Source organism: Trifolium pratense, linkage group LG2, assembly GCF_020283565.1.
Source record: "Trifolium pratense cultivar HEN17-A07 linkage group LG2, ARS_RC_1.1, whole genome shotgun sequence".
Lineage (NCBI taxonomy): Eukaryota > Viridiplantae > Streptophyta > Magnoliopsida > Fabales > Fabaceae > Trifolium > Trifolium pratense.
The window spans coordinates 42503739-42516052 of NC_060060.1; the positions used below are offsets into that span (position 1 = coordinate 42503739).

Genomic DNA, 12314 nt, shown 5'->3' on the forward strand with positions numbered 1-12314 from the left:
CCCTCAAGTGGATATCCCTATATTGCAACGTATAAGCACTCTGAATGGTAAAATGGTGACTATTCATGCCTTCCAGCCCATGGTATTGGATCCATTAGCATAATCGGGAGTCGTTAAAGCAAGCACTTGATTCATAACATTAAGCGGCAAATTATCATAGAGAGGTTATTCTTATCTTTTTATATATAGTTGAACAATTTGTTTTATTATTATAACAAAAAATTGTTTTATTAAAAAAATATTTGTTGTTTATTTACAAAAACATAATTAACTCATTTAATTCATAACTGCAGACATAATATAAGATGACATGTGATGATGAATTCAAAAACTAACATACAATAGTGATTTTCTTGATATCAAATGAGTGATTGAATGTTTCAATCATATATCAGAATTTTGAAGTAAAGCTAGAAAAATAACTTTGTCTATGCTTATTTTTTCAATCTAATGATGACTTGAAGAATTATATAAGCCTCGCTTTTCATAGATTTGGATCTCTCCAAATTTTTTCTTATGTTTTCTCTCATTTTCCTAATTCAATGATTGACAAATGAGAAAGAATAATAAAAAAAACTCCCTCATTTATCAACCATTGGATTAAGAACAGAAAGAAAACATGAGAGAGAAATTGAAGAGATCCAAATCCGCCTTTCATTTTTTCCCCCAATAACGGCGTGTTTTAGTATTTTGACTCTAACAAATTAAGTGGCTAAAGTCATCACAAATACACATTCCAATGCCTATTGCATGAGTAAAGAATGAAGCATCAATATTTACTACATTTTAACACACCACACGCCACTTGGAGAGCTTATCCATCTAATCAAAGAGGGATGAATAATGCGTTTGTAATTGGTTGTGCATTGAAATATTGTGCCTGCTGCCACTTCATTAGGAATGAGGTCAAACCACAACTAAAAATAGTAAATTCTATACCTTCACATAAGTGCATAATTTCTAGACCTTCATCTAATCAACATAAGGATACACCAAATATCTCTATATCTGAGACGAATTCACTTCGCTAATTTAAAAATTAGATCGATTATTATGATGTCTGCATCCTCAATGCATGATTCAATGGTATCCCAAAATCTTATGTCTCCATAAAGCAAGCCTCATAAGGCATGAGACTTTGAGCTAAGTCCTCATCCTTTTTTATCAACAACACTTTGGATGTCCATATAAATTATTGGAAATAGATATAAACTAGTATTATTGTATGGTAAAAAAAAATGCCACCACATCTTGATGGTCAAAAAATTTGCACAAAAGTGAATCGGAAATCATTACCGGTAAAGTATTTTTGTTTTGAATTTTGCAAAGAGGGGTCTTAAACTCTTCTTGTTTCAGTAGATGAACATGGCCCCCATGGTCATGGTAGCAAAAGCCCCAGCAGGCGCCAGCCATGGCCCCAATTGGTCAAGCTAGCAAGCAAAGCCGCAATCAGAAGGGTTACAACTCTCATTAATCAAGTTATAGCAACCAAATAGTCCTTGTATAAAAAAACAAAAAGCAACCTAAAGGTCCTAGAAACCAATTGGTGAAGCTAGCAAGACATTAACATGTCAATGTTTGCGCAAAACACAATAAATTTAGCATTGCTATAGCTTACAGAATTGTACTCACTAGCTATAAAATTGGCGATACAAATGTAATATCCATACAAGAATATGCTAATTTAACATTAAATAAGATACATCTTGAAACAAAATTTCCGAGACTGTCTTGAATTGTTCTACCTTCGATAAACTTCTAGCTCCTATACATACCGGAATGTTGAAGTGTTTTGTAGTACTCAAATATTGTTGGGGAGTTTTTAACCTGTTCCCATATCTTGGCTGAATTTTTCAACCATTCACGCTCAGACACCGGTCTCCTGAAAGATGGCGACTTCATGGCTAAAATCTGAAAAACATGCAGACATATCACAATGTGTCTTAAATGTTGTTGATTATAAAAACTAACTGGTCTACAAGAAAGGAAGCAATATATAACTACATCAATAAAAACACTTGATAAATCCTACAAGTGGAGCATTATTTGAGTGCATGTGTGTGAGTGTGTGCATGCACAGAGGTAGAAAGAGTGACCTGATCCCTTAATTTCCATAGAGCAGAAATGTAACTCTCATGCTGAGCTCTTGGATTTTCCTCTTTTTTCTTAAATGGGATGGTAAACAAATTTAGTGTGTCAGAATCCAAGTGATTTTCTTCGCTGGGCTTGTTTCCAGTGTTTTCTCTAACAAAAGAGGATGGTTTGAAATACTGCATGAGTGCCTTCTTCAGCTTCAAACAATTTTTAGAAGTCAACTCTTGATCTTGTAGCCTATACAAGTCAAATAAATTAAAGATGAGTTCTTCATTATACAGAAACCTTATTTCAATTAGGGAAGAAAGCAGATAGAAGGAAGAACTGCAACTTTTTATACGAACAATATATGGACGTCAGCCAAATGTCATGGAAACCCCAAGGTTGGATATTATAATGCACACAAATTCAATCTTGGGATTCTCAGGCAGAAGAAAGCATACATGATATACATTCCATTATTCTACCTCTGCATTAATTGCTTAGTATAAAATTGGTTCATTTTTGGGTCTTCGTTGAAATTAACTATCTTTAATCAATAATCAGTACCACCTCACCACTAAAAAGTAAAAATCTTCTGCAATTTTCAGTTCTTGATTTTCTTATTTATTTTCAAATTTTTCAAATAGTTATTTCCAAGAACTCCCTTAACAAATACAATATCGAAACAGTGTAGCAAAATCTCGATGCATCTTAGAGTTTATTTCGGATGCATTACAATAATTACAGTACTCCATTTCATACAATCAAAAAGATATGTTGAAGTGAAAATATATTTCTTACTTGGTATGTACAAAAACAGGAGTGGCCATGTATTCACATTCAGGAACTTTGTTATTGTTATCATGCCCTGAGCTAGAGTTATGTGAAAGGGATGAAGCCAGCAATGATGGGTCTGAAATGTCATGCTTCAACAAGTCAACCTACATGATAACAAGTACAGCACGGTTAGTCCTTTTCAATACATCAAAAGCTTTAACAGTTAACACCATAAATTTATAAAAGAAAATGAGTGTCTGCACAAGATGGGTAAGACAAGGTTCCCAGAAACAGATCTTCTGCCAAATGTAGGCATTAAGATAAGATGTTATTACAAGCATATGACATTCAAATTTTTTGAATCAATAACATCATGTATGATTGTATGTGTCTTGGTAAGCAAAAAGTAAAATTTACAAAGCTCAAAGCTGACAAGAGACTAATCAAGTAGATGTCAACCTATCATCATCTATTCAGTAGATGTCAACCTATCATCATCCATTCATCCGAACTTACCAGAATATCAGCGAAAGGAGAAGCCAGACATTGCAAAAGCTTTAAGAAAAATATAAATCGGAAAGGGTAATAACTAATTACTAGTAATTTTCCTAGGAGATGCAAATAAGAAACAAATCATGTGCCCATCCAATCCCTTAAATAAAAGTGGAACCAACCAACAAGCACCACATATTTTCAAATGACTCCATAATCAGCATAACATGAAATAACCGTGCAGGTATTGAACACATCATGAAGCATCTGCAAATATCACAAAAAAAAAAAACTAAAGCAAAAGAACATACCGTCGACATCAAATGCCACATGCTATCATCATCGACTCCCTCGGACACCACCAGCAGAATATGACATACAGATGCTAGAAAAACAGCAAGCTACAAAGGGTCCTTGCAGCATCCCAACACAATCAAATTCATCAGGCACAGTGATCGGCAACAAGTTAAAAAAAATTACATTTTTATTAAAAAAAAAAACATTTCTGCTTGAGAATCATCACTCTTTACCTGAATACCCATAAGTTCATGAGCCAATTCAGCCGACAAGGATTCTCTACTCAGCACAGAAATTGTTGAAGAACCATCAGGTCTCATCATCTCAGATAAAACAGAAGCACTAAATACCGGCTACAAACACAAAAAATATGTATAAATACACAAATAAGCAGAAAAAAAATACAACATATTTAATCAATTCAGCTTAGTTATTACGACAAGAACCTGCGTATCAAGAAGAATAATCCGTTCAGAAGATATCCTAGGTTCAATGCCAATAGAACAATGTCTAGCCATAGCTCTATTCTCTTCAGATTGAATAGTAAAAGGTGGTAGCATCCCTATAGAATCAAAACCATTATATATATCAAAAAAATCAAATTTTTTAAAACTATGCAGAAAAAATAAAGAAATTAAAACCATTATTATTGAATAAAGAAACTATACTAACCAGGAGAAGTTGAATCAAAACCATAAAGTTCATTCATGATAGTAGATTTTCCAACTCCAGGTGAACCAATGACTCCAATCACAGTGAAATCAGTGTTCTCAGTCAAAAACTGCATCGTTTTGAAAATTCAATTGCGGTAATAAACATCAAAGACAAATTGTAAGCATTTTGAGCAACAAAATAATAATCGAGGGAGATTATTGCTTACGGGGAGAAAGCGATCGAAGTGGAAATCCCAGGAATCGGAGAGAAGGTTGAGAGATGCGACGGAAGGAAGACGAGAACGGAGTCGTGTAGAATCATCTTCGGTGGCTCCGCCGCGGGTGAATTTTCCGGTGAGTGGAGCTCCGGTGACGAGTCCTGGTTTTGCTAAAAGGATTTTTGGAGAAGGAGAGGGTTCAGGTCCCGCCATTGTGATGTGAACAAGAATCAATATTCAAGGGTTAACACCTTACAAATAAATTATAAACTTTTATATTAATACAAATCAACTCCGATAATTTAAAGTTTACGTAAATAAAGTTTAATAAAAAATTATTTTTCATAAAAAATGAATTCTCTTATGAATTTATTAACCACTTAAATTTAATGTATTGATTGATAAATTATAAACTTGTTTAAACTTAGAAGACACAACCTGATAAGATTTTATTTTCGTAGTAGGATATGTTAAATGAAAAAAAATTGTATTGAAAAAAAATATATTTTTTAAATATTTTAAGAAATTGAATATGTAATTTCTATGGAAAAAATTGAAGATTTAATTAATTTTAAGATAGTATTTCTATATTAAATTTTTTAACATGTATTCTTCGATGAAAAATCTATGTTATTATTTGATGTTTTAATCATTTGAGACTATTATGCGAAAAATAATAAGGGTGCGAATAATAATAAGGAATGAAAATTAAAAGATGTTTTAATTATAGACGAGTTACAGAGGGTTAGAAATGAAAAAGTATTGTGTAACACGTTTATTAAATGATGTGGCAACACATCATGTATGATATTTAAAAAAAATGATGTATCACGTTTATTAAATGATGTGGCAACACATCGTTGGATGCATGTGTAAAAAATCTTTATACTGACAGTGAACAACAATTAAACTCTAATGGTATAGTTCACTATGATGGTCGTGCAACTTATGGTAGAGTTGTTTATAAATTGAATTTTCACTTTTAGATTTTTTTTTTTGATAATTGTTGGAGTTTATTCTCATCTCAATGTTTTTATTTATTTATTTATTTATTATTTAGGGTGTTTGTTGTAAAGTTACTAAATTTATTGCTTCTATGAATATTTATTCTCAACTTCATAGGAACTTTGTTACTCACCTATTTTTTTGGGATTATATTTTTCAAGAAAATTGAATAAATTTGTAACAAACATAAGAATACATTTTTTTTGTTTTCATCATCGAAAATTACAAAGATAACAACAAACATCTCCTACTTATAGTTAGTTTGGTTAAACTGGCTACAATATATAAGGTAACATACATAACCCTTATTTTATTTGACTTTGGTCAAACTACATAACCCTTGTATTTACCGTCTCTCTAGGATACAAACCCTTGTTGATTTTTTATTTGTGATCATAGAGATGATATTCCTAAACTCCATAAATCAAGCAGTTAACAAATTTGTTGAACAAGTTCAGCATTTATTTTCCTTACATGATGATCAAGAAAAAGAATCTTTCTTTAAAGATCGCGACAATGAAAAGAAGAAGAAAGTTACATTCGTCATTGATCAACCACCAATTAATCAAAACATGGTGAAAGTGGATTGTAATGAATTCCAACAACAAAATTTGAAAGGAATTCTGATTAAAAGCTCAAATACGAGAATGAGAAGGGGACAGAAGCAATTGAAACTAGTTACGATTGTACTTCATATTGTAATTTATTTTTCTATTTTTATTATTTATCTCTGGTTAGGTAGCATAGTAGGTAGAAATTCAATTTCAAGAAGATAAGTGGAATGTCTGTGATTTGAACTCCGACCTCTACATATAAAATGTGATATCCCTACGTACCAATTGAGCTAAACTCATAGGACTCATGTTGTATTTTTTAGATATTTCAAAATTATTTATTCCATAATTTAGTTAATGTAACGTTTATTCCATAATTTAGGACTCATGATGCAAGCTTTTTTTCATGATCAATGCGTAACAACGGTGGCATGCTGTGCTAGAAACAGTAATGGCGAGTTACATGCAATGTGCACAAACACGTCAGTACCATTTGAAGCAAACAACACTTGAAGGAGAAGGCTTAGCATTATATATGGGAGAGACTTAATTTTGCACCCTTGTTTCTAGTATTAAGTAGTCTAACTTTTTATCCAACTTTGACGTAAAGTTTGTACGGCGGCAAACGAATATGGTTGCTCATTCTTTGGTAAGGGTGGTCATTGTTGATGTTATTCCTCCTTGCATTAAACCGTTGTTGATTAATGAAATGCATTGAGTTTGTTTGATTAAAAAAAAAACAGTTGAAAAATATACGAGCCATCATCTCAAAATGTGGAACGTAAAAAAAAAAAACAAAGTTTTATTTCGAAGTTTCAATTTTTATTTTTTATTCTTTGAAATTGTCTAAGATACATTGTTCATGTTTCTGCGTATTAATAATTTCGACATGTTTATCGTTGAGAATAACTTATTGTATCATATAGTTGTGCAATTTTAGATATAAATTCATCATTTATCAACAGATGTTTGATACTTTCAAGGTTTTACCAAACAAGCTATTAGTATCTATGATTTTCTAAAAATAAACTTAGGAATTAATTTTGAGAAATCCTAACAAATAATTAAAAAATTAATTATATTTTCGGAAAGTACATGATTGATGAAATTTATTGTATTCTAAAGTTTAGTCAAAATTGACCAAAAAAAAAAGTTTAGTAAAAAAAAAGGTTTAAAGTGATTAATGTAACAAATTATTTGTCTCTAAGGTTTTAGTGTGTAAATTGAGTTTTGTATCAAGTAAACAATGAATGAACCCTCTTTTTCTACCTTTTTATCTAGTGCTTTCAAAAATGATTATTCAATGGTGATTAGTAGCTATTTAATCTTATCAATTCTTGAAATTATAGGTTTATCTCAATTCTTCAAATGATCTATTGAGTTTTGTATCAAGTCCAAACAATATGAATACCAAGTTTTGGCGTTTTTTCCTTCCAACATTATATACTTCATATAAACTCTCTTATTTACGATTGTATAATTATTATTTTTTATCTAATTACATAATTGAATTTTATCTTAGCTTAATCATTACGTATCTCCTCTGTTTTTTTGGTATATATTAATTTATAGGTTTCGCCAGTGGAAAATTTCCCCATTTTAATATGTTAATGCATCAAGTTTGTTTTTGTCAAAAATAGCTTAATCATTACCTCTATTTCTTTGATATGTTAATTCTTAACCTTAATTTATCAACAACATTTTGTAAAAAATATGAGATTAATATTTCCAAACATTAAAATGACAATAAAAATTAAGACTACGAAGATTTTATTTGATGAAAAAGAACTACAGAAATTGGTAGTAACAATACTGTTTCTCAAATCACATTACAAGCACAACAAACCACATGAGATTACGCATGGATTATCAATACATAAATTACGCATGAGACCTAGCTAGTAGCTAGGATTAGGATACAAATGAACAAATGAGAAAGATTTTGACCATAAAAAATAATAAAAAAAAGTGAAAAAAGCTTCAAGCATCTCAAGGCATTTGGGTGGTACTTTCTAACTTTGCTCTGAGGTCTTTTCTCAGTATCTTTCCTGATGGAGACTTAGGAATTGCATGAATGAAATAAACCTTGTGCAGTCTTTTATAAAACACCACCTGTTCAAACCAAAATACCACATGCCACTTTTAGTCAAATATTGGACTTCAAAGTTACTTAAATTATATGGAAACTAAAATTTGGACACGGATTCTCGGTGGTAACAAATTGACACAGTTTTTCACAGTAATCAATCTAGACCGTTTTTATATATGATCAGATAGTAAAAAATTTAATACGCGATTTTATTCATCAAAACAATTTAAACCGCCTATTTGAGATTTGAGACGGACAATCTAGATCTATTACAGCAGGATGCTGTAACAGCGTCAAATCCTATACCCTAGAATTTGAATTTCTTTCTATCTAGTCACACAATTGCGTATATAGCAATGCATAAAGTTACCTGTTTAGCTATAAACTCCTTTACAGCATCTTCAGTAAGATCAAGTCCATTTGATCTTACCACAAAGGCAACAGGAACTTCACCAGCAGCGACATCCTTTTTCCTATATTAACATGTTTGGTTTAATTAGTGATTAAGAAAATATGATTCATCTATAAATCGTCAAGTACCAAATTAATTAATTAAGATGATTACGGGACAACAGCTGCATCTGCAATAGATGGATGTCTTAAAAGAAGGCCTTCAAGTTCAGCAGGGGGCACCTAACATAACAAAATAATAATAATATAATTAAGCATATGATTGGTCATTTTGTATGAAGCCTTGGATTAGTCGGTACTAAGGCTGGATATCCGAGTTTTCAAAAAAAAATTGGTATGGAGCCTTTAAATGTGTTCATAAATATAATTAAGCATACTAGTAGTACATACTTGGAAGCCTTTGAATTTGATGAGTTCCTTCACCCTGTCAACGATGAAAATCTCATCATTGTCATCGATATATCCAATATCACCGGTATGAAGCCAACCCTCTTCATCAATAGTAGCTTTTGTTGCATTCTCATCATTCAAATATCCTAAAACATTGAGATGTATAATTAAAAAATAATTAAAACTATAGTACTCTGACAAGCAAAATGGTGAAACATGAGAAAACGTACTCTGACAATCGACAATCGACATATTTTTATACCTTTCATGATTTGTTGGCCACGTATGCAAATTTCACCAGGTTGATTATAACCAAGAGAACGACCAGTTTCAGAGTCAAGAACTTTAAGTTCTGCATTTCTTACAACTGTGCCGCATGAACCCGAGCTTACTGGCAATGGATGCTTTGCAAAACCCAAAGACATGGACAGTACTGGACCTGCCTCTGTCATACCGTATCCCTGAAGACACATTAGAGGAAAAATATTAAAGATAAAAAGTTTTCTACTCTATCCCTTAATAATTTAGGGGTATTTGCCTAACAAGCCACATAAACAGATTTGCATGTGATACGTACCCACGGATAAATACTCTAAATTATCAAGGTAAATTAGAAAAAACCAAAAAAGTTTACCTGTCCCAAAACGGCTTGAGGAATTCGGTTATGAAGCATTTCTTCAAGCTCCTTCCCTAACGGCGCAGCTCCTGAAAGCACCAACCTTATCGAACTAATATCAAATTCCGTCACAGTAGGATTCTTTGCTAACGTCAAAACTAGCGGCGGAACAACCATCGCCACCGTCACTTTATGTTTCTGTATAAGACCAAGCAACGTTCCGATCTCAAATTTATGAATTAACAGAACAGCACTCCCTGCTCTCAGTGCGCACAATAGCACAGTGCTGAGCGCAAATATATGAAACAATGGAAGAACGCAAAGAAGAACATCTTCGGTTGTTAAATACAGATGTGGATTCTCTCCATCAACTTGTTGAGCAACGCTTGTTATTAAGCTCTTATGCGTTAGAATCACTCCTTTAGGTAATCCTGTTGTTCCTGAAGAAAACGGAAGCAACACTGCATCTTCTGGATCGAATTCCACTTTCGGTAATGCATCTTCATTTGCTCCAGAAATCACTGAGAAATGTAAACAATTCACTGGAGGTTCATCGACGGTGATTATCTTGAATTCAATTAATTCATCCTTCTCCTCGTTCTGCTTCAGTTTATCAACGTACATTGCTTGCGTGATAATCAACTTCGTCTTGGAAGCTGTTATTTGTTTGAAGATCTCAGCGCTGGTGTAGAAAGGATTAGCTGTTGTGGCAACTGCACCGATCATGGAGGCAGCGACGAGGGAGAGAACAAATTCGGCTGAATTTTGGAGTAGAATCATGATTACATCGCCTTTTTGGATTCCTAATTTGGATAAACCGGCTGCGATTTTTCGACATTGGAGATAAGTTTCTGCATAGGTGTATGTTTTTCCGGTGGAAGCGACGATGAGACATGGACGATCGGAGATTTCGGGAAGTTTTTCGAAGCAGTAGGTGTGAAGTGGGAGGTGGTTAGATATTGGTATATCTGGTAATTTAGATTTAAAAATATGATTAGTAGAATGATAATCATCATGGGAGGGTTTTTGTTTTTGTTGGTTAATTACTACAGAATCTGCAGAGACTTCTGTAGTAGTAGTTTGTTTGGAATCAATAGAAAGAGCTAATGACAACATTATATTACAACTTAATTACTGTAATGTTATTTTTAAGAATGAAATGAATGGAAAAAGGGATTATATGATATAGTGATTATTTTGATGATGGAAGTCATAGAATTCAAGGGATTGGCGGGTGAAGAAAGAAAATTCAAGGGGCGCGCTATACTAAGTACTAATTAATTAAAAAGTGTTAGGTGGGAGTAAATGGTAGTCATTAGTTTCATCATGTGCGTCTAAAACCATGCAAAACTTTGTGATTACATGCAATGCAATCCAGGTCCTTCTTCTTCTTCTTCTTCTTCTAGCCACTCATGCTTAGTCCCCTACCTACCTACCCGCGCTTCTCTGTCTCCTCTCTGCCTGCCCAAATTTTATATTATTAAACTAGTTCCGGCATTATCTAAGTTTAGGGGTGTCTCTGAGTTTTAGAAGGCTCTATGCCAATTAGAAAAGTGATTCTTTAATAAAAATATATAATTTATGAACATTAACAATATGTAACAATTAATCTATTAATATACATATGATATTTTATAGATATAAATAAGGCAAATGCTAAATAGTGCCCCGGGACACTCTTTAAGCCCTTAAATAGTAAGTTTTTTATAGAATTTTTATGGAAATGCGTAAAGTCAACGCATTGGAAATTGAAGTGTGTAATTTTTTGAATAAAAAGTTTCTTTTAATAGAATGCTTAAAGAATGTCCCGGGGGCACTCGTTAGCAAGACCCTATAAATAATATATATAAGTAATATTATATGATCTCAAAATTTTAAGTTGAGACCCTCAAAATTCTGAGGCCGGCCGGATACCGTCGCACATCCGCACATGTCTACAGGCCACCCCTGTCCAAGTTAGACATAAAATAAGATTATGTGCATTAACATATATAAGTATACTAGATTAAAAATGAATAAATTTACGATTACAGTAATATCTTAAAAATTTATATAATAGGTGAAATGAATATTGAATGCAAAAACAAAAAGTGTAACGAAACCAACAATAAATTGGTTCAAGTATTAAGTGTCTTGGGCCCGATAAGCAATTGGTGATGAGTTTGATGTTCAGGATATCATTTTGTTTTTAATAGCAAAAAATTTTATTAACCAACTTTCAGTCACAAGAAGAGCAAGAGAGGGAAGGGAAAATACAAACAGAAAAAGTGGCCTTAAAGCTCTATCAAGAGACAAAGCACCACCCCACCAAAACAGAGAGAAAAAAACGCCAGGCCTAAGAGCAACAGAAACAGCACGAAAAGGCTCCCTAATCCATTCATAAAAGAGGCAAGGTGAAATTTTATATCCTATTTATATCACATCCTATCTCTATCCAACTTTATATCCTATCATGTCTCTATGATATCCTGACCATCAAATGAGCCTTTAGTTCATTTTATTTTGTTTGAACTACATCAAAACTCTTGTAGTTACTGTCACTCTACAATACAAACCCTTGTGTTGATTTTTTATTTGTTATCAGAGAGATGAGATTTCTAAAACTCCATAAAGCAAGCAGCTAACGAATTTGTTGAACAAGTGCATATTTTTTTCGTTACAGGATGATCGGGAAAAAGAATCTCATTAAAGACTGCGGCAATGAGAAGACAAAGACGGAGAAGAAAGTTACATTCT

The 12314-nt window shown here is 32.7% G+C and overlaps 2 protein-coding genes across 2 annotated transcripts; both read right to left on the reverse strand.

The window, feature by feature from the left end:
- Positions 1 to 1332: 1332 nt before the first annotated feature.
- LOC123906015 (protein SMG9-like) lies at positions 1333 to 4767 on the reverse strand. The gene is made up of 8 exons (XM_045955840.1): positions 4523 to 4767; positions 4315 to 4423; positions 4089 to 4204; positions 3876 to 3995; positions 3657 to 3746; positions 2878 to 3017; positions 2097 to 2331; positions 1333 to 1911 (listed from the first exon to the last, which is right to left on the reverse strand). Exons 1-8 carry the CDS (start codon positions 4724 to 4726, stop codon positions 1759 to 1761), a joined length of 1167 nt encoding a protein of 388 aa, XP_045811796.1. The 5' UTR covers positions 4727 to 4767; the 3' UTR covers positions 1333 to 1758.
- A 3058-nt stretch (positions 4768 to 7825) lies between these two features.
- LOC123906017 (4-coumarate--CoA ligase 2-like) lies at positions 7826 to 10728 on the reverse strand. The gene is made up of 6 exons (XM_045955845.1): positions 9597 to 10728; positions 9225 to 9423; positions 8963 to 9108; positions 8727 to 8794; positions 8532 to 8634; positions 7826 to 8184 (listed from the first exon to the last, which is right to left on the reverse strand). The coding sequence occupies exons 1-6, from the start codon at positions 10692 to 10694 to the stop codon at positions 8062 to 8064; spliced, it is 1737 nt and encodes a 578-aa protein (XP_045811801.1). The 5' UTR covers positions 10695 to 10728; the 3' UTR covers positions 7826 to 8061.
- Between the last annotated feature and the right edge of the window lie 1586 nt (positions 10729 to 12314).

Excerpts from the sequence above, each read along its gene's own strand:
- LOC123906015 (XM_045955840.1), bottom strand. The coding sequence starts at position 4,726 with ATGGCGGGACCTGAACCCTCTCCTTCTCCAAAAATCCTTTTAGCAAAA. Across the intron at positions 4,424-4,522 it reads ACTTCGATCGCTTTCTCCCC|TTTTTGACTGAGAACACTGA; the intron begins GTAAGCAATAAT and ends AAAACGATGCAG. Across the intron at positions 4,205-4,314 it reads TTTTGATTCAACTTCTCCTG|GGATGCTACCACCTTTTACT; the intron begins GTTAGTATAGTT and ends TTGATTCTATAG.
- LOC123906017 (XM_045955845.1), bottom strand. The coding sequence starts at position 10,694 with ATGTTGTCATTAGCTCTTTCTATTGATTCCAAACAAACTACTACTACA. Across the intron at positions 9,109-9,224 it reads TGGCCAACAAATCATGAAAG|GATATTTGAATGATGAGAAT; the intron begins GTATAAAAATAT and ends TCAATGTTTTAG. Across the intron at positions 8,185-8,531 it reads AGGAGTTTATAGCTAAACAG|GTGGTGTTTTATAAAAGACT; the intron begins GTAACTTTATGC and ends TGGTTTGAACAG.